Source organism: Danio aesculapii, chromosome 18 (assembly GCF_903798145.1).
Source record: "Danio aesculapii chromosome 18, fDanAes4.1, whole genome shotgun sequence".
Classification (NCBI taxonomy): domain Eukaryota; kingdom Metazoa; phylum Chordata; class Actinopteri; order Cypriniformes; family Danionidae; genus Danio; species Danio aesculapii.
Genome location: NC_079452.1, coordinates 19,578,581 through 19,600,532, shown reverse-complemented (window position 1 = coordinate 19,600,532; position 21,952 = coordinate 19,578,581). Strand labels below are relative to the sequence as shown.

At 37.8% G+C, this 21,952-nt stretch overlaps 1 protein-coding gene across 6 annotated transcripts in view; it reads left to right on the top strand.

Moving 5' to 3' along the window:
* The window catches only part of kirrel3b (kirre like nephrin family adhesion molecule 3b), a 347,355-nt gene that overhangs the window by 258,343 nt on the left and 67,060 nt on the right, over window positions 1–21,952 (top strand). For all 6 annotated transcript variants that reach the window (XM_056478234.1, XM_056478232.1, XM_056478230.1 and 3 more), the window contains exons 5-6: window positions 1,628–1,778; window positions 15,305–15,410. In XM_056478234.1, the coding sequence (XP_056334209.1) occupies window positions 1,628–1,778; window positions 15,305–15,410 (257 nt within the window). The remainder of the gene's footprint in view (window positions 1–1,627; window positions 1,779–15,304; window positions 15,411–21,952) is intronic.

Sequence of the window (21,952 nt, the reverse complement as noted above, 5' to 3'; positions counted from 1 at the left end):
CAGGATACTGCCTGGTCCAGGATATGGAAACCTTGGGATCATCTCGTCGTTGGTCTTGGATCGAATCAGTGACTCTGCATAGTCTGCATCCCGTTAGCATCCCGTCCCTTTGTGCCCCTTGGTGGCATAGTCGCAAACTGCTGTTACACCTACAGTAAACACATGCTCTTAATCCCTTAGTGCCGCAGCGGCACCACACGCAGCAGTAATGGTCCTTTTGAAGTGTCACCCATTGTACAAAATATAAAATAAAATAAAACATTATAAACATTTGTAAAAATGTTTCCACTTTCTTTTGTTGTTTAATGCAAAAAAAAAGATATGTACTCTAGATTACTTTATTTCATTTGAATGAAATATCATCAGTAGCTTACAAAATAAAATAAAAAGTTCAGCTGCGTTCACACCAGATGTGGATGAAGCATCAAGCACGAGTGATTTACATGTTAAGTGAATGTAAAGACGTGAATAGACATTCTGCGGCACAATACATGCGAATGAGGCGGTGCAATTCGCACAAATGAAGCAGAGCAAATGACCATTTTGCACGCTCAAGTTGGAAAATCTGAACTTTAGCGGACATTCGCGCCTTGTTAACCAATCATGAGCTTTGTCTTTTAGGGGCGTGATTATGACGTAGCGCCTATTGTTGGTGTCCCAGGGGGAAAATCCTCCTGCCGACACTGGACAACAGTTTCTCAAACTGGGCGCGGCTCAGTCTGAAGCACTGCTGAAATCCTCCATCATCCAGGTACTCTTTCTGGAGGAGTTGATGAACTCACAGAGCTGGGTGCACCTCTGAAAGGATCTAGTGGACCCAGACACGGCTCCAAAACAAATTAACGCTGTTTTTCAGCCTTTATAAAACACATAAACACAGCTATTCTTTCAATAAAATCCATGTTAGCCATTTAGCATCGAAGCTAGAGTCACCAGGCGATTCCGCGTCTATTATGACGTGAATTTGACGTGTGAATGAAGCGGATTTGACGCACGAAAAAAGAAACTCAAACTGTTCACGCATCTATTTACACACGAATAGCACAGTTTGTTCGCGCGTTCAGTGTCTGGTGTGAATACAGCATAACAATTAACTCAAACAATCAAATGCAATTTTTTTATGACCTGTTATTTTTATTTATTAATAAAGTCATCATTGTAGTAAATGCAAAAAGGTTTTTTTTTTTTTTTTTGGGGGGGGGGGGGTAGTTTTAATTGTTTTATGTACAATCCACTTAAATATGTTAACTTAATTGATTTGTGTTGGGTCAACCTGATTGAATTGTGTGGAACCCAGCATGTTTTACAGTGTAGCTTTTGAATGAAATAGCTGATTTGATTTAAGGTAGAATGGATTACATTTTACTTTCAACAAAAGTTTACGCATTGCATTCGCTTTAAGTGTTTTCTGATGTCCTTGCTGGGTGTAATGTAATTTCATTCTGCATTACTTATACTGTAATGTTTTGAATGACTAAATAAAGGAAACTTAAACTGAACTTATGCTATTTTTGAATGACTTCAAAAAGTGATAATTATTATTAAATGGGATTACAATGACAAATAATGCTCAATAATTTCTATTAAATTGAGCTCTCCATAATCATACTTCATTTCTCTCCTACAGACTCTTCTTCGAGATGGGCGGAGAGAAAGCACCGTTAGCACGCTCTACATTTCAGCCTCCAACATTGAATCCGGACAGAAGATCATCTGCCGAGCGTCTAACAAGGCCGTGCCCAATGGGAAAGAGACCAGTGTCACTATTGACATCCAACGTAAGCGATGCCATACTCAAATTTCTTAAATCTTTTTAATTTAGCAGCAAAAACAAAGCTAAGTTTAGTCTTTCTCTTTTTGGATTGGATCAGGCTTGATTTCTGTCAAATGAAAACCACTGTTACACTAATCCAAAAGCACTTAGATGTCAATATTAATGGGAGAACTGTGTGCTGGTCTTTATAATTAATTTAGGTTTGCTCTGTCTGAGAGGGGTATTAAGATGAGCCATCATTTCCGTTTTGAAAATTACACCAATTTGCAAATCCTTAAAAAGCGAGGGTATTTTTTTACCATCCAAAATTATAAAGCATAGAAAAGTCACCACAGTGTTTCTTCTGATAGTGCTTGAAATTTCAAATCAATTATCGCAGATGGATACAATTATATCTTTATACCCCCCGAAAAACTTAACAATGACTTTAAATTGTTCTCACGCAATTTCAGTTCTTTCTATTTGGCCATTTAGAGGAAACCTCTACAAGTTCCACAGAACAATACGGTTCTCCATGCATTGCTCACACCCTCACTGATTCTGTTAACCATTAGTAATAAAGCAGAGCATGCTATTTAGAGAGAGCCATTACTAGTGACAGCTCCATTGTGCAACTTTTCGCATGACATAAGAAGCGTTTTGAAGCACACGGGGAGCAGGAAGAGATGCTGTGGAGCAGAGCAGGCATTAAACATCATTAACACTTGTTATTGTTGTATTCACTTTAATGTTTACCCTGATCTGTTTCTTAGGCAAAGAAGTGGATGGATTTTTAGAATGGATGAGAGCAAAAACAGATAATGTTCTGGCAAAGAGTACACATATATAAAACACACAGTTTTCCTGTAATATACTGTTGATCGAACAATTCAATTCACCTTTATTTCTCTAGCACTTTTACAATGTAGATTGTGTCAAAGCAGCTTTACATAGAAGTTCAAGTAAATTGAAACTGTGTCAGTCCAGTTTTCAGAGTTCAGTGTGGTTTAATTTTCACTGCTGAAAGTCCAAAGACTGAAGAGCAAATCCATCAATGCGCAGCGCCATAAGTGCCAAACCAAGAAAGCCAGTGCGAGGAACAAACTTCACCAATTGACAAAATTGAAGGGATACTTTTTTTTTTTAAACCTTGAGAGAAACCAGGTTCAGTTGGGCACAACAATTTCTCCTCTGGCCAAAACCAACCAACCAATTAATCAACCAACTAAACCAACCCAAACCAACCCTACCAACCCAACCAACAAACCAACCAAATAACCAAATGTGTAATAAGCATCTGTTAATCAAGCACATTTGTTAATCAAGGTTAATTTGAACAAAACTCATACTGGTAGTTTTCTGTCAGGACATTTTTTAACTGATTTACTTTCACAGTGTGGTGGTATTTTGTATAAAATAATTCAGCCTTGTTTGAGGACATTGTTTTTACCATTCAACTGTATCATAAATCTATCAATTTTGTCTGTTTGTTCAAACAAAGCTTTAGTCAACTCATTCAAAATACCAATAGTTCCACTGACCAAAAAAATAAATAAATAAAAATAAATAAAAATAAATAAATACAAATAAATAAATCAATAAAAAAAATAAATAAAATAAAAAAAAAAATCTAAATCAAAACATGGATAAATCACTCTTTCACAAACAAGCAGTTTTCATTTATGCTGAGTATTGTACAATGTGTACACTACTTGACAAAAGTCTTGTCGTCGATCCCAGCTGTAGGAGCAACAAATAATAACTTCTAGTTGATCATTTGGAAAAGTGTCAGAGGGTCGATTTTTCTGATGAATCATCTGTTGATCTGCATCCCAATCATCACAAATACTGCAGAAGACCAACTGGAACCTGCAAGTATCTAAGATTCTCCTAGAAATTAGTCAAGTTTGGTGAAGGAAAACCATGGTTTGGGGTTACATTTGTTCACCCCATTACATTACAACCCACAAGGGAGGGCAAGTTATTAGACAGGATAGCGCTCCTTCTCAAAAGAAAGTCAAGGTGCTCCAGGATTGGCCAGCCCAGTCACCAGACATGAACATAATTGAGCATGTCTGAGGTAAGATGGAGAAGACATTGAAGATGAATCCAAAGTATCTTGATGAACTCTGGGAGTCCTGCAAGAACGCTTTCTTTGCCATTCCAGATGACTTTATTAATAAGTGATATGAGTCACTGCAGAGATGTTTGGATGCAGTCCTCCAAGCTCATGGGATTCATAGGGGCTGATCAGATCAAATGGGCTTTAACAATCCTGAAACATGCGGCACACCTTTTTTGTTGACAAGAAAAAAAAGAAGCGCGGTGCACTTTTTATGGTGCTAGGCAACGACTGAATCAGCTGCGTAATGTGCGCGAGTTTGGCTGTTGCTATTGATATAATTTTAATATTTATTAATATTGTGAAATTCAAGATTTGTGAGTCATACAGCACCGGATAACTCAAACCAGCAACCACAAGTCTCTCCTCCATCTTCAAAAGTCTCAGCAGTTGTCTTGACAACACAGGAACCTCAAAGGAAACCCCGCCTCTGCTTTCATTAGATTGGAGAATGAAAAAGACGCGACTGAAGTAATGCACTCGAGTTGACTTTATTTCAACTGCGAGCGCTCGGCACGCAACGGCAAAAACGCAAGGCGCAGCAGGCAGTTAAAATGAGAGGCATGCAGGGCACATAAGCAGCGCGCAAAACACTCGCGGCTGTTAGCAATTCATTCAAAAAAAGGCGCCTCTCAACGCAAAAAGTGCGTTTGGTGTGATCGGCGCCATACACAATATTCCTTATTTTTCCACCGCACCATGACTTTATATTCGATACTGGACATTATTCCTGTTAAGTGAAGACTTTTGTCTAAACAAAATCAGATCTTACTGTCCTAATTAAATCATTAAAAATCAAGGCATGAACATATTTTATTTGGGTAAATTAGGAGTAATTTAGAGGCCTTCGCCCTTCATATAAGCCACTTCTGATACCAAACGATCAACTAGAACTCAAGTTATTATTTGTTGTTGGCTAGGCTTGAATAGGCGACAAGACTTTAGTCAGGTAGTGTGTGTATATACTTTATATGTTCAATCTACTTAAATTTTTTGGTTAATTTGATTAACTTAATCAACTTGCGTTGAGACAACATGAAGGAATAGTGTGAAACCCCGCGTTTTTAATAGTGACGATAAAATTAAGCTATAAAAATGCATTACATTCTCTCCTCTCATTCCAGTCTGATTCTCCGTGCCCTAAATGCTGTGTACAGGCGTAGAGACCCTGCACACTCCAGTGCTGTCCAGATCTGCTCCCCCATCCCGCCGTCTGTGTTTAATTAAACCACGCGAGAAATCAGACCTACTGTAATTGAACTCAGCCACAGAGCAGGCAAATTTGCCAAGTCTCTGCGCTCTCTAATTTCATTACAGCAACCTCTCGGTGGAAAGATGGAAATGTTTTGAACGCGTCGCAGAGGCGAGTCGACTCGTTGTGAAATTTGGTGAAAGGAAGATCCCTGAGAGAGAGAGACAGAGAGAGAGAGAGAGAGGCAGGTGAATGTGGAACAGGATCTGCGCAAAAGAGGATAATGAGGTTTTCAGAATTACATGCAGTCAGAAGCCCGGTCCGCTTCTGAATGACTAAATGAATACCCGTCTGAGTGGGATACATTTACATTACGCTCCTGAGCTGCAGCGCCGCAACGTGTGAGACATTAACTCGGAAGAAGGGAACAAATAAAGACGGTGAATAGCAAGTGGATGACGGCAAGCTTCCCCTTCGGAGGATCAAACACTGGCAGGTGTTTAATGAATAAGTTATGGCGGTATCAGCAGGAGGGACAAAGCTACGGATGTGTGCGCGCGATGCAGGAGGGTACGCGTGTTTCCACAGGGCCGTCCTGCAGGCCGCGGGGAGGCTGTGTAGCCATGCAAATCACTTAATATTGATGAAGGACAGCTGTCTGCCGATGCACTTGATTCTGGGGGAAAGAGAATTGAGAAGCTCTAAACACTGCTACGGCAGCGGTAGAACATTCCAGGGGAAATTACCTAAACGTTTAATTTGAATAAATGAAGCCGATGCATGATTGCGTGGAAAAGTGTGTTATCTATGGGCATTCCCTCAACTGTTAAATTATGAGAGTGTTTAAGAGTGAACTCATTTTTTTTGTGAGCGTAAAACTTTAGAAACTGGAAAAGTACAAAAGTTCACTGAAGGGTTTTATGCTGTATGAATATGAGTTGTTGGTAGAAGGGATACAGCAATGAACGGAAGTTAATGAGAATTATTTACATTAATTGAAAGAAATGTAAAAATTTTAAATACAATTTTAATTTAAATTTAAATTTGAAATATTCATTTTAAATATGTGTTGTTTTACACATCAATTTTATTGTATTATTATTTATTAAATTATGCATTAAATTGTATTTTATTAACATCTACCCCTAATCCCAACCATCACAGTAATATAAAACAGTAATTATACCAAGTAATATTAATATAATTTATTAAATTATGAATTAAATTGTATTTTATTAACATCTACCCCTAATCCCAACCATCACAGTAACATAAAAACAGTAATTTTACCAAGTAATATTAATATTCATACATTTTCTTTTTGGCTTAGTCCCTTTATTAATCTGGGGTCGCCACAGCGGAATGAACCGCCAACTTATCCAGCATATGTTTTACGCAGCGGATGCCCTTCCAGCCACAACCCATCCCTAGGAAACCCATACACACTTATTCGCACACATACATACACTATGGACAATTTAGCTTACCCAATTCACCTGTACCACATGTCTTTGGACTGTGGGGGAAACCGGAGCACCCGGAAAAAATCCAGCCGAGGCTTGAACCAGCGACCCTCTTGCTGTGAGGCGACAGCACTACCTACTGCTTCAACACAGAGAATGTAGTGGCCAAATTAAGACTCAAACTCACCTCAGAAAATCAGATTTGGTCAAAATAACCAATATTTTCAATGACTGTAATGTTAAATCGAGACTTTTCCACCAAATATTGCTCTTCTGGACTTAAAATCTTCTGAAGTTTAAAGTTTAAATATTGGTTATATGTATAACAAAATAAATCAAATCAACAATGACATGTTTTAAAGAGGGTGCTAAAAGAGAGTGTACAAAAACATCCCCTGCATCTTTTTTAAAGCAAACCAATCCAACCCTAGTCATTTATGTCTCTTCACTTTCATTACACATACTGTTCCTTGACTTTCTAGAGTATAGAAAAGTAGACATATTCATACACTGTGAGTGAAAGAGCCAACCGGTAATTGAATCAATCGCTGAACTGAATCAAATGACTTGGGTCAATGGAATGAATCAGAGCCCCTCTACTAACTCTTATAAACAATTATAGATAAAGCACATACTGTACTCGCCATACTCCCTGAAAATCACAATAAGCACAGTGTAGGCGAGAACAGACTCGGATTTATAGGCAAGAGTAATGAGAACGAAAAAGAAAAATCAATATACTTTATTTAGCTTTTTTTCTCTTTGTGTGTGCGTGTGTGCACATGTGTGTAGCGGGATCGATGTTGTGAGTGCAGCGCAGTGAACATGTTGCTGTGTTCCCTACACAGGGAGAGAGACATAACAGACAGAGAATCGATGAGTGACCCCAGGTGAACGACAGATACTCTTCTCGTCTCCCTGTTTAAGAGAGCGACAAAAGGTTAAGATGAGAACCTTAAGGATTAGAATAGTGGACAAAGACTTTGATTTATTACTTCAGCCGAGTGAAAGACACTTACTGAGACATTAAGTCTGACAGTTCTAGAGGATAATAAATGTTAAAAACTAAAAAACACAAAGCCAGTAAGGAGGTGTGTGCGCAGGTTCCATCACGTCTAATATGCGCACTCCTGCTATTGTCAGTCCTCATTCAGGGTCTGCTAATTGACCACTTGGTTTCGATGTGATAATGTCATCGGCAACAAAAGTAATTAAAGGCTTTCTGGATTTTTCCTCAGCTCAGATAATTCTCATTCTGATCAGCGCAGGTCTCTGAGGCTCTCGCTCGCTCGCTCGCTTTCAGTCAAAGTAAGGCCTAAATGAGACAAGACCAAGCATTTTACACAGCGTTACTTTACTGCTTAAACTTGTCGAGTTTAATGCATTTCCCTGTCTTTATTTTGCAGTAATCGTTTAAACGCAGGAATTAGATTTACTTCAGAAAATTCCCTAAACATAAGCCCCGCAAGAATTATTTGACCTGAGGTTAAGCGAATTAGCATCTAAATATGAATTTACGGGAAAATTAAAGAGAACATTTCTTTAAGCTGAAGAAAAAATGCATACTTTATATGGCATTGGTCTAACATGGGTCACATCACGCCACAACAAAGCCTGCTTTTCTCAATAATCCACCTATCTTCTTTCACAGAGAGAAAATAATAATAATAAAAAATTATATATATATATATATATACCGGCCACTTTATTAGGTACACCTTACTAGTACTGGGTTGGACCCCTTTTGCCTTAGGAACTGCCTTAATTCTTTGTGGCACAGATTCATCAAGCTACTGGAAATATTCCTCAGAGATTTTGCTCCATATTGACATGATAGCATCACACAGTTGCTGCAGATTTATCGGCTGCACATCCATGATGTGAATCTCCTGTTCCACCCCATCTTAAATGTGCTCTATTGGATTGAGATCTGATGACTGTGGAGGCCATTTGAGTACAGTGAACTCATTGTCATGTTCAAGAAACCAGTCTGAGATGATTGGCGCTTTATGACATGGTGTGTTATGCTGCTGGAAGTAGCCATTAGAAGAGGAGTGTACTGTGGTCATAAAGGGATGAACATGGTCAGCAACAATACTCAGGTAGGCTGTGGCATCGATAAGATGCTCAATTGGTACTAATGAGCTCAAAGTGTGCAAAGAAAATATCCCCCACATCATTACATCACCACCACCAGCCTGAAACATTTATACAAGGCAGGCTGGATTCATGCTTTCATGTTATTGATGCCAAATTCTGACCCGACCATGTTGCAGCAGATATCAAGACTCATCAGACCAGGCAACATTTCTCCAATCTTATATTGTCCAATTTTGGTGAGCCTGTGTGAATTGTAGCCTCTGTTTCCCGTTCTTAGTGGACAGGAGTGTTACCCGTCATCTGTGGTCTTCTGCTGCTGTAGCCAATCCGCCTAAAGGTTGGACGTGGTGTGCGTTCCTTCTACAGACCTCGGTTGTAACGAGTGGTTATTGGAGTTGCTGTTGCCTTTCTTTCAGCTCGAACCAGTCTGGCCATTCTCCTACCGCTCAGTTTGAGATTTCTCTTTTTCGGACCATTCTCTGTAAACCCTAGAGATGGTTGAGCGTGAAAATCCCAGTAGATCAGCAGTTTCTGAAATACTCAGACCAGCCCGTCTGGCACCAGCAACCATGCAAAGTCACTTAAATCACCTTTCTTCCCCATTCTGATGCTCAGTTTGAACTGCAGCAGATCGTCTTGACCATGTCTACATGCCTAAATGCACTGAGTTACAGCCAAATTTGCATTAACAAGCAGTTGGACAGGTGTACCTTATAAAGTGGCCGGTGAGCGTATGCATGTATGCATGTATGTTTGTATGTATGTATGTATGTGTGTATATATATATATATATATATATATATATATATATATATAGTTAAGTGTTTTTTTCCAACCACTTAACTGTGTTTTGCTTCAGTTTTACTTGTAGAGATTTCAAAGTTTATCATCTTAACATTTTGACTTTACGAGAGTTAGATGCACAGATGGGCTATAATTAAATTAGTGTAAGGAATAACACATTATGTTAACAAGAATATATGCTTTAGCACTACATTATTCATTAAGAGAGTTGACAGGAAACTTAACAGGGCAAAAACTGCACAGTGTTTAAATTCATCACACAAAACTGAGTGCCATATACAAGTTAAGCTTCATAAAAATAGCATTTGTTTCACTTTTGTTATCTTATTTTCTTTGATGGCACTGTTATATTAAATTGAATGTTTTCATGTGGCATCAAATGACAACTGTTCTATATTTGCCTTTTTGTACATTGAAAAAAAACAACAACAATTTGTTTCTGAAGTAGAAAGTAACTAAATCTGCAGAGGCTAAATTGATGAGTAAATTGTCAGACGTTGATTCTTATTTGAAGTAATGTTTGCTGCTGAAATCATTCTCCATTATTCATTCATTCATTCTCCTTTGACTTAGTCCCTTTATTTATCAGGGGTCGCCACAGCAGAACGAACCGCCAAATGTTTAATGCCCTTCCAGCCACAACCCAGTACTGGGAAATCATTCTCCATTATTTTTAATAGTATTATTATTTTACTTATTTAACCAAGAAAGTCCCATTGAGATATAATATATCTTCTACCAAGGAGGACAGGCGGCATACACTGTAAAAATATCTGCTAATTAACAGTTTCTGGATTTTGTGATTCACAAGTGTTTTCCATTTATTTGCAATTGTAAATTGCATTATGAGACCCTGACCTTTGCTCTGCTGACACTAGATGCTGAAAATTCAACTCTACAGCTTAACAAAGTGTGTTTTATTCTCATTTTAGTCGTGTGAAATAATATAATGTAGAAGATGTAATATATAGAGAAATAAGTCTGTAAAATACAGAACATGTGTTGGCAGTTTAATACAAAGTTTCTGTACAGTAATATACAATACCAACCCAGACAATACATCACTTTCAACTATTAAACATGTTAATAAAACTCACTTTTCAAAGGTTAAAAGTAGTTGGATGAAAGATCAAGGTCCCCATAAAGCAATTAAAAAGCATAAAAAATAGGGAAAATAATGAAAAGAAAAACACGAAAAACCCAATAAGTTAAGGTAACTCAAAATTTGAGGAAACCGATTGCAACAAAGCATTTAAGTTCAAAAACTAATCCTAATGAGTACTGTGAACTTAAATAATTTGAGTAAACAAAGCAATTTGAGTACAGTAAAAGCCAATATGAAGAGAACTCAAACCGAGTTTTTTAAAACCAATAAGTTAAGGCAACTCAAACCGTCTGAGGAAACCGATTGCTACAAACCATTTGAGTTAAAAAAACTAATCTATATGAGTACTGTGAACTTACTCCATTTAAGTTAAAGTAATGAGGTATTTAGTTAACTCATTACCTTCAACACGGAGTCAAAACTCTTTTCAAATGAGTAGAATTCACTTTCAGTTAATTTTGAGTTAACTACACTTATTTCAGTTGATAAAGTTGACTGTTGGGTTTTACATGGTAGGACAAAGTTATAAAGAAAAACTCAAAACACACACACAAAAGCTACTTAAAATCATGAAATGCATGAAAAATCTCTCGTTGACCCTTTACCTCACACCAAGGCATGTGACTTACCGCAAAAGAAGGCCTTGACAATACTATAACCTCCATCTCCAGTACAGATGCATGAACTGTTCACACGCAGAGCCAAATCTGCCGTGAGCTCTCAATGCCACTGAAAGCCACACTGTGGCACAGATTCAGTGGAGTTATAAAGAGATTAAACAGCCTTCTCCTGCTGATACGAGGCCATCATCTCTCTCCGTCTCGCGCTGAGAACAGCTGGCCACAGTGACCCAGGCAGAATGGAAATCCAGCTTTAAGAAAGACAGAGAAGCCATTTTCTTTGGCACCTTCCTCCCAACTCTGGGGAAGTTGGCCGATTGTTCGAAACCGCCATCTGCTCTGTGCTTTGAACTTCCGATCAAAAGCTGTCATCTCACCACTACTGCCCCCCCCAATTCGTTTCATTTATATAATTTTTTTTTTCCGATGGCTTCTCTTTTCTAGTGCTATTGTTTTTGGTGGGCTGTCAATGTTGCAGTCGTGTTTCAAACCTCCGTGCTCGCCCTGCTGATGAACCGGAGGAATTAGTGGAGCTGCATACTGATGTCCAGTCACGTGCGTCTCAGGCCGGAGAGACTCATGCATTTATACATCAAAGTGACAAACAGACTTCTTTATTAAGACGCTCGGTGTCGATAGATTTTCAGGTCACTGGGGTCTCGGTGAGCTTCTGCCAGCCTGGGCCTTTGAGAGGTGCTAGTCAGTCCTCTAGGGCCGAACGTCCATTTTTTCCCGTTATTTAAGACAGAAAGTTAATGTCAATCTTCAGTTTTGTCATAAGTTGAAGACACTTTTGATGGCTTTTCTCTCCCTCAAGGTTAACTCTCCAAAGACTTGCACTGACATCAAAGGCAATCATCATTTGCTTCAAAACAGCCAAGGCGCAAAATTGAACGTTAGCATGAAAGTGATGAAAATAAAGTAATAACCCGCTGAAAGCTTTTAGGCACATTGATTTTTATCAGAGGTATAAAGTGTTTTTAAGCTACATTGTGGGATTGTTTCGCACATCATAGAAAGTTTTTTTGTAGAACTTCATCATTGTCCAGGTTTGATATACATATATCATATTGACGTCAAAGGTAAAAGACAGCATTATTTGATGGACCATCAGTGTCCTATGATTAATTGTGAGATATTCTGTCTTTATCTTGTGAGAAAACAATTCACAATTCACAAAAGTTTGCATCAGCTTTTGCATTATATTCCTAAACTGTGGTGAGAAGGACATACTGCTGAAACTGTATTTACATCATGGTAAAGTCACTGTAACATATGCACTGTTCATTTTGCAATACACCCTTCATTTTTAAAAATAGAGATTCATTATTAACATATTTTGTTCCACAAAGAACCTTTAACATCATTAAGATCTTTCCATTTCACTGCATGTTCATGCTAAAAACAAAAGGAAAAAAAATATATATATATTTTACGAACTATTCAGGGAACCCAGAATGGTTCCTCTGAGGTTCCCCAACATATTTTTTTTCATGAAATTTAAATTGCATAAATCTTTACCAAACTCCTAGACAAAAGTATAGAAGTTTGCATATGTGCTTTATTTTAAAGATTTTTTTTCCTATAATGATCTTTAAGAATATTGATCTGCTATAACGGGGGGATGAGGGGGATTGTTATTCAGAAGCCCACTCTGAGCAAAAATGCACTTTAATGTAAATACAGATTTTTGGACCAAACATATCCCATTTTTTCACAATGTGTTTCAACTAATACACCAGTCAATAAACCATCCAACCAACCAACCAACTGACCCATCCATCCATCCAATCAATTGTTTCAGTCAGGTTTACATTTACAATCAACCATACTGATATTTTGGACAAAAGTTGAATTTTTTTAACAATATGGTTTAATTAAGCAACCAGTTAATAAACCATCCAAACCAACCCAAACCAACTCAACCCAAGCCAACCCAAACCAAACCAACCCAACCCAACCCAACCCAACAATACTGATGCTGATATTTTAGACAGATGATATTCCATTTTAACAATATGTTTCAACCAATCACCCAGTCAATAAACCAATCAACAAACCAATTAATGAACCAACCAACCAACCAACTAACCCATCCATCCATCATCCATCCAATCAATCAATTGTTTCGGTCAGGTTTCAGTCAGCCAGTCAATAAACCAACCAACCAACCAACCCATCCATCCATCCATCCATCCAACAATCAATTGTTTCAGTCAGTTTTACATTTGCAATCAATCAACCATACTAATATTTTGGACAGAAGATTCCTTTTTTCAAAACTATGTTTTAATTTATCGACTACTTAATAAACCAACCAACCAACCAACCAACCAACCAACCAACCCAAACCAACTTTAACTTAACTTAACTTAACTTAACTTAACTTAACCCAACCAACAAACTATACTGATGCTGATACTTTGCACAGAAGATAGTCCATTTTTCAACAATATGTTTCAACCAGCCAGTAAATAAATCAACCAATCAACTAACCAATTGATTTAACCAACCAACCTACCAACCAACCAATCAAATCAATCAATCAATCAATATATCAATCAATCCACAAAAAAGCCTAGTTTCAGTCAGGTTTACATTTTGATCTCATAGGCATATTTGGGTAACCTGGATAGGGTTAACATTAGGCAGTCTATTTGGGCGCATGATTTACATTGACTCTTTAAACTTAGTTCTACAAGTGAACAATCTGCAATGGACATTAAGAGGCCGAACTCTCCATATGCATCAACCAATAAACAAGCCTGCTCTCCACCTACCCGCATGCTCAATTAGCCAGAGTAAACGTTTTACACGTATCCTGCTGGTAAGCGGGCAGCACACAGCAATACAGTTAGTCCGCGGTTGCACCGGTGCGTCCCGTGGGTTCAGGAATCAAGCTTGCTGCTGTGCACCCAGAGAACAACCTGACACAGGTGTGTGTGTGTGTGTGTGTGTGGTCGAAAAAAAAAGGCAGATGGGGAAAAAGGGCAGCACCTGCAACAACCGCTGGGATGCCGCTCTGCCCAGCTGTGCCACATACTGTACTTCAGAAGAGACACGAACAGCAGCGCGCGATGACTCTCCAGCTGAGTCAGGCCTGTTTCTCTTGCTCCGCTGATCTGTGGTGTAGCACTCATGCCAACAAAGACTAAATTAGTGTTACTTGAGGGTAATAGGACACAAAAAAGCATCTATGTAGAATAGCTGGCTCTCAAACGCATGACTGATCCCGTTCCTCTTTCGCTCCTTTATCTTTATTTCTCCATGCTCCCTGTAGACACCGAATTGCTGATGTGTGTTGCTTAGCTTTTGCACTCGACACCGTCCGGTCTTGGTAAAAGCACAGCAATTAGGCCTCCTTTCCTTTTTTTAGCCTCCCCGGAGACCAGTAAAGCCTTTTTCGGTGCATCTACTCATTCTTTTCAGCGCATCATGTGGGAAACTTTTTAATTATTCTTGGCATGAGAGGCACATGAGGGACATCTACTGCATCTAATGATACTATTTCACATTTAAATATGCTTATCTTTTAGAGAAACGACTTAAATGATTTAGCTCGTCTGAATTGTTCATTCCTTTTTTTCAGAATAGAGTTTATACCTGTGTTTTATATAAGACATGTCAGTTTTAATTAGACGCTTATTCGAAATCGTTTCGCTTCTAATTGTGTGATTTGAGTTTTGCATGTTAATATTATGTAGTTTGCCGAAAGAACATTTCAAGTAGGCAGTGTGTTAATTAAAATGAAAGAAAAACATATGATGGTATTACGCACATAATCTGTGTGTTTGTTATTAATATCCCAGTTTAAATGGCATTACGCTGCGTTCTTGTTTTGTTTTAGTTGTCATGGATGGCTTTGAGATTAAACCGTTGTTCTAATTAGTCCTCATTTGCAAAGATAAAAAGGTATACCTCTCATTAGTTAACATGCAGTGCTCTCGTAATACTTTTGTTCCCTGATTTTCACGTCTTTGATGATACTGCATTAATCCACTTACAATTATGCATTTCCAGTGCTCCTTTCTGACCAATTCCTGAGATAACAGCAGAAGCGAATCAGCCTCTAATGGTTCAAATACTCAGCATTTATTCTTAAAAATAGGAAATGTTTTCTCATTCGTTTCTTTTACTGCTTGCAGATCTACCGTTGGTGAATCTCTCAGTGGAGCCTCAACCAGTCCTGGAGGGAAACCTGGTGAAGTTTCACTGCTCAGCCAAAGCTAATCCACCAGTCACCCAATACAAGTAAGGCAACAAACACAAAACTACTAGAGGTCCTTCGTTTAAAAAAAGGGAACATGTGCCCGGGGCTACATATTTGATAACCTGTAAATGTGTACCCTGGACTACGTATGGCTACATTTAGTATGTTAAACAAACACTACGGGGCAGTACGACCACACTGACAACATCTGTTCCTTTTCGTTCTATACTGCTCACTGATTACCACTGTAGTCAGCAGGCATCAAACTTAGGATACGAAGTAGAGTGGGGTTTGAGTCTGGCAAAGGACGGCTCCGGAAACCACATAAAATGAAACCAAAAAAATTAAAATAAGTGAAATTGTGGTGAAATTGCATGGTCGCAATGGCTTTTCTCTTCTAGTTTGCTTTAGAAAACACTATCGGTTGGGTTTACAACCACTCAACCGGCTTCTCTCGTGCATGGGAAGGACTAGTGGTGGATTTAAGAGAAATGGCATGTATTAGAAAATGTGCCCCAGTACCATATTTGAGACTGGCAAAACTGTACATGGCGGCTTCTAGTGGATTGTTAAAACAAAAACTGCAAACATAGGTAGCCCAGGCACGCATTTGCCGGTTCTCAAATATGTAGCCCTGGGAATGCATCCAGGGTGTGGATTGCTAGGGAGTGTTGGGGGGGACTGACCCCAAAAATGTATGATTGATCCCCCCTGAAGGATGTGAAAACAACACGTATGGGGGGGTCAGCCTTATAAATAGTGAGAAAGAGGTTTCTCTGATCTGTATCTTAAATAATAATATTAATAATTAAAATAACAGATAATATAAATATTCATTTGACCACCCCTATAATGGTTCATACCATTGTGAATGTATAATCGCACTAATAAGACGGTAAAGGCAAGATCGGATAAGCGGTCGTCTAGAGATGTGATATGCACATCAATATAGCAGCTTTTTTTTGACTATGTGAGAAAAGAAATACATTCAACAGAAAGCACCGATAGACATGGTAAATGTTCACAAAACACTTTTTAGTAAAATGGGTGTTTGTTTCTACAAGTAGCCTAAAATTAGATGCATAGTTTGTCTAGTTTGACTTACATTAACCTCTGAAATAGCTAATTAGAGTATGCCATAGGTCAGAATACACTGAACATCTGACAAAATATCCACGTTTTATGAATAAATTTGATGCAATTTAAATAAATACATAAATTTGATTAACTGAAGCAAGTATTACAAGAACTAGCATTACCAAAAAATTTATATAAATGTATAATTCACACCCTGAACATATCTTTATGAATATAAAAAAGGCAAAAAAAGGTGTTTTAGAAAATGTGCCCCAGTAACATATTTGGGATTGTCAAAAATATAAACAGCGGCCTGTAGTGGATTGTGAAAACAAAAACTGCAAGCATAGGTAGCCCAGGCACACATTTGCCGAAATATGAAGCCCTGGGAACCCATCCAGGGTGTGAATTACTAGGGCGTGTTGGAGGGGATTGATCCCAAAATTAATGACTGATCCCCTTAATGGATGTCAAAACAACACGTATGGGGGGGTTAGCCTCCTAAATAGTGAGAAATAGTTTTGTCTGATCTGTATCTTAAATAATAATATAAATTATTAAAATAATAGATAATATAAATACACATTTGACCACCCCTATAATGGCTCATACCATTGTGAATTGTGAACCATTGTCTACATGAGGAAAAAAAATCATTCAACAGACTGAAATCGGCAGTTCTAAAGTATCAACGATAACTGTTCGCAAGATGCTTCCCTCATAAATGAATGTTTGTTTCAGCATATCGATAAAAAATTATTAAAATTAGATGCATAGTTTGACCTCTGAAATAGCTAAAGTATATCGTAGGCCAGAATGCGCTAAATATCCCACAAAATACTGAAAATTTAAATACATTTTATGAATAAATTAGATGCAATTTAAATAAATACATCATACATACATACATTTGATTCACTAAAGCATGAATTTCATGAACTAACATTACTCAAAAGTTATATAATGTATAATTCGCACCGTAAACGTATCTCCGATGATCAAAAAAAAAAAAAAAAAGACGACATCCTCAGAGGATGATTAGATAGAAACCCTAATTCTCATTTATCATCTGACTGGCACATCACAGTGTTGCAGAAAGGCTTTGGCATTTAGTTGCGAATATTTTTAGAGTCGTCTCAAAAGCTGAAATCCACTATCCCGGCTGGCATCCGCTTGCGATTTCGAAGCCAAGATGAGGATTGGGGCGCAACATCGGGCATTCAAATCAAAGCCGGGATGTGTGTATCTGACACACTGATCCAATATCCAAGAATAATGTTTCCTGTCCTCTCCAAACAGATGAGAATGAGGTTGAAATACAAGTTATTTATTTCTGCGAGATGTAGCCTCGGCCTTGCGGAGGGGCCAATAGCGAGACGATTTGTTAGAACATGCTTTTTCTGTGTGGGTTTTTAAAACGGGGTGGAAAATAAGAGCAGTAAAATCAATAGTGGAGGGAATTGGACTGCGGTGGATCTAGCTGTACCGAGGAATGAACGGATGTATGCTGTAGGTGGGCAAAAAACAGAGTTGTTTCTAGCTTTTGAAATGACATACTGGAATCAGAAAAGCCTGCGTTTGATTACCCACCAGGCCACGGGAGAGCCTTGGCTGGATGAAGATGCATTGGCCGTTTGAGCATCAGCGAGATGGCTATTTGCTCAACATAACAATAGAACAATTTACTGATTTACACAGAAACAATGGCATAATAGCATGGCAGAGCTCAACAATGAAAGCTGAAATATTTACAGATTGTTACGCTGTTGTACACGCATTCTACCATCTCTTCACGAACACACAATAAATCTGCCAGAGTTTTAATTATAACAGACTGAACCGATGCCATGAGATCAAGCTGTAGTGTGCTTCAAACACAGGCTTTACTGCTCTTTATGTTTCAAGTACACAATATGTAGCTGTAAATTAAACCGAGCTCTAGTGAGTGTGTTGCTATTTCTAGTCATGGAGTTGTCCAAGGATATTTAGTATTTTGCTAGACTATGTCCTTTATGCCATAGATTTCTTTGTTCCTTTATTTATGTGAGGTCTGTGGCATTGGATGCTGTCAAACAATATCTGCAATATTCATCCTGCATTGAGAAAACAAAAGATAGCTAGCGGGAGAGAGAGAGAAGGAGAGAGATGGGCTGCGGAGCTGTTAAAACCCCAGCAGACTGAACATATTATTCTATTTAGCCATTTTATGCATGTTTCTTCAATAGGTTGTGATACTGTTTTGTTTTGTTTATTTATTTTATGAATGTAACAAGGTGGCACGGTGGCTCAGTGGTTAGCATTGTTGCTTCACAGCAAGAAGGTCACTGGTTCAAGCCCCGGCTGGGTCAGTTGGCATTTCGGTGTGTTCTCCCCGTGTTTGCATGGGTTTCCTCTGGGTGCTGCAGTTTCCCCCAGTGCAAAAAAATTGGCCATAGTGTATGTGTGTGAATGTGAGGGTGTATGGGTGTTTCTCAGTACTGGGTTGCGGCTGGAAGGGCATCCGATGCATAAAACATATGCTGTATAAGTTGGCAGTTCATTCCATTGTGGCGACTCCTGATCAATAAAGGTATTAAGTCGAAGGAAAATGAATGAATGAACGTAACATATGCACACACTTTGTGTCCACTTTATTAGGTACACCTATTGTTTGTTCTTGTGTGATGTCTACACTAACAAAAACACTTTTGATGCTTTGTCAAACTACTAATTTAAAGCAAGTTGAACCAAGATATTTATTACATTTGGGTGGGGGGGGGCACTTAATTGGTTTATGTTCAATCTACTTAACTTAATCGATTTGTGTTAGGACAACATGAAGGAATTGTGTGGAAACCAGCATTTACAGTAAGGGCAGTTTTATAACCAAAAATCAGGATGATTGTTGTGCAATAAGATAGTTTGTTACTAACCAATGAGAAGACATGCCTGAACTGTGGTTCAACAGAATTCCTTCATAGAAAGTGCAGCCAAAAAATGAGAAATATATGGATTTGTGCCGAATGGCACTGCTAACAATTTCCTGTACAATCTACAGTAACTTACTGGCAGCAGTTTGCCAGTAACTTACTGTAAATCAGCAAGAATGCTGTCTTTACATTTACATCATTATTTATCTTGCAATCCGCTTGTAAAGTTAAGTGTGAAGTCACACAAAGCGGCCTCCAGGTCCAATCGCTATATCAAACTGTATGGGGAGACTCAGCAAATGGTAATAATAAAAGTTTACAAAGCAATGTAATACTTTTGATAATCACAAACACTATATATATATATATATATATATATATATATATACATACATAAAACTATTAATAAAATAATTAGCCCACCTTAGATTTTTTTTTCTTTTTTAAATATTTCCCGAATGATGTTTAACAGAGCAAGGAAATTTTCACAGTATGTCTGATAATATTTTTTTCTTCTGGAGAAAGTCTCATTTGTTTTATTTCAGCTAGAATAAAAGCAGTTAAAAAAAAAAAAAAAAAACATTTTAAGTTCTATATTATTAGCCCCTTTAAGCTATTTTTTATTGTCTACAGAACAAACCATCGTTATACAATAACTTGCCTAATTACCCTAACCTGCCTAGTTAACCTAATTAACCTAGTTAAGCCTTTAAATGTCACTTTAAGCTGTATAGAAGTGTCTTGAAAAATATCTAGTCAAATATTGTTTACTGTCAACATGGCAAAGATAAAATAAATCAGTTATTAGAAATGATCATTATGACCATTTATAAGCTATTTTGTTTAGAAATGTGTTGAAAAAAAATTCTCTCTCTCTCTCTCTCTCTCTCTCTCTCTCTCTCTCTCTCTCTCTATATATATATATATATATATATATATATATATATATATATATATATATATATGTGTGTGTGTGTGTGTGTGTGTGTGTGCGTGTGTGTGCGTGTGTGTGTATGTATATAAAAATGATATATACATATAATAATTAAATAACAACTACAAATAATATATCATATTTTCCAATATATCATATTATTATTCAATACATCATCATTTATATCATATTAATTTATAACAATAAAAGTAATAATAGATCAGAATAAATAAGTGTGATTATAAGATGTATGTTTACCATTAGACACTGGATATATCCACACACTGCTGCCACACAACTATGTTTAAACCATAATAAAAGTGATTCTTGCATAATAGGTCCTCTTTAAATGACCTTTTAGTATCAATATGGACTGTATTCTCTGAGGAATGATTCCAGTGCTTTGTTGAATCCACACCACTACAGCAAAAAGGGTGGTCCACAATCCAAAACGAACAGAGAGTACCTAAGGGTGAATCTTTCATAAGCTAGCATTAAAAATTGGCCTACAAGTTTGAAAGTTGCATCATGAATTTAGGCATTTTAAGGAATTTGTTAGTGAATCAAGTACTGAAACAACACTGACAGAGCATGAAAGTATTCTTCATACTTGCAGCGTGTGTGTGTGTGTGTGTGTGTGTGTGTGTGTGTGTGTGTGTGTGGTCTGTGCGGAGCGAAGAAAAGAGCTGCGTGATTTCGCCTGAAGCACTCAGTGTTTTCTTTTACTCCACGGTTAGCTCTGAAACCGCTTCATCTCGAGCGGAACACGTTAACGGCCCGTGAATCCACCACATTATACTAAAAGCAATCAGAATTTGTGAAACGACATTAGAAAAGAATACGCAAATGTTATCCATCTCAAGACGGTGCGCGGAGATATTTCTTTCTCCCTTTATATTTACGTGCCCTGCTGATGCTGATCTGAGGGAATTTAGCGGCATCTCACTTGTGAATTTAATAAATGTCTTGATTGACGCCTGACTTGATGACTTTCACTGCGGGAGAGCAATAAAAAAATATCAGAGGCCGAGTTTGAATTAATGATAGACTTCCGACGAGGATTCATGGCCCGTGCTGCAGTGAAATGTGGCCGGCGTTAACATCAGGTCATTTTTGTCGGCCATTGATTGAGAGAATAAAGAAGTAGCAATGCTATTATTGAGGTGTCGGCGTAATGTGGTTTGGTGAAGAGTGGTAAGTACCCGGAGTCATGTGCATTGAGACGGATCATTAGCGCTCTGCTTCATTTTACGATATGGGAGTCAGGAAAGATGTGGACTTCAATTGCACCGATAATAGTGTCTTAAGAGTGAACGTGACGTTTCTTGAAGGCGACTCTTTTAATAAGTGGATGTCTGTATAGAGAGGGTAATATGCTACTAGCAAATGGTGCTATATATTACGGTACTTATTAAAAGTACTTAAAAAATATTGAATTACTGTGGAAACAAAGTAATATTAGATTTGAAATTAAATTTTTAATCATTCTGTTGAAATTGTCTTTTGTCAAGAACAGATGAACTCCTTCATGAGGTAAAAGATTGCCACAAGGACACTTGAAAAACGTCATTATAATTAAATTGCATAAATATATACACTGGCTGGCCACTTTATTAGGTACACCTTACTAGTACTGGGTTGGACCCCGTTTTGTCTTCAGAAC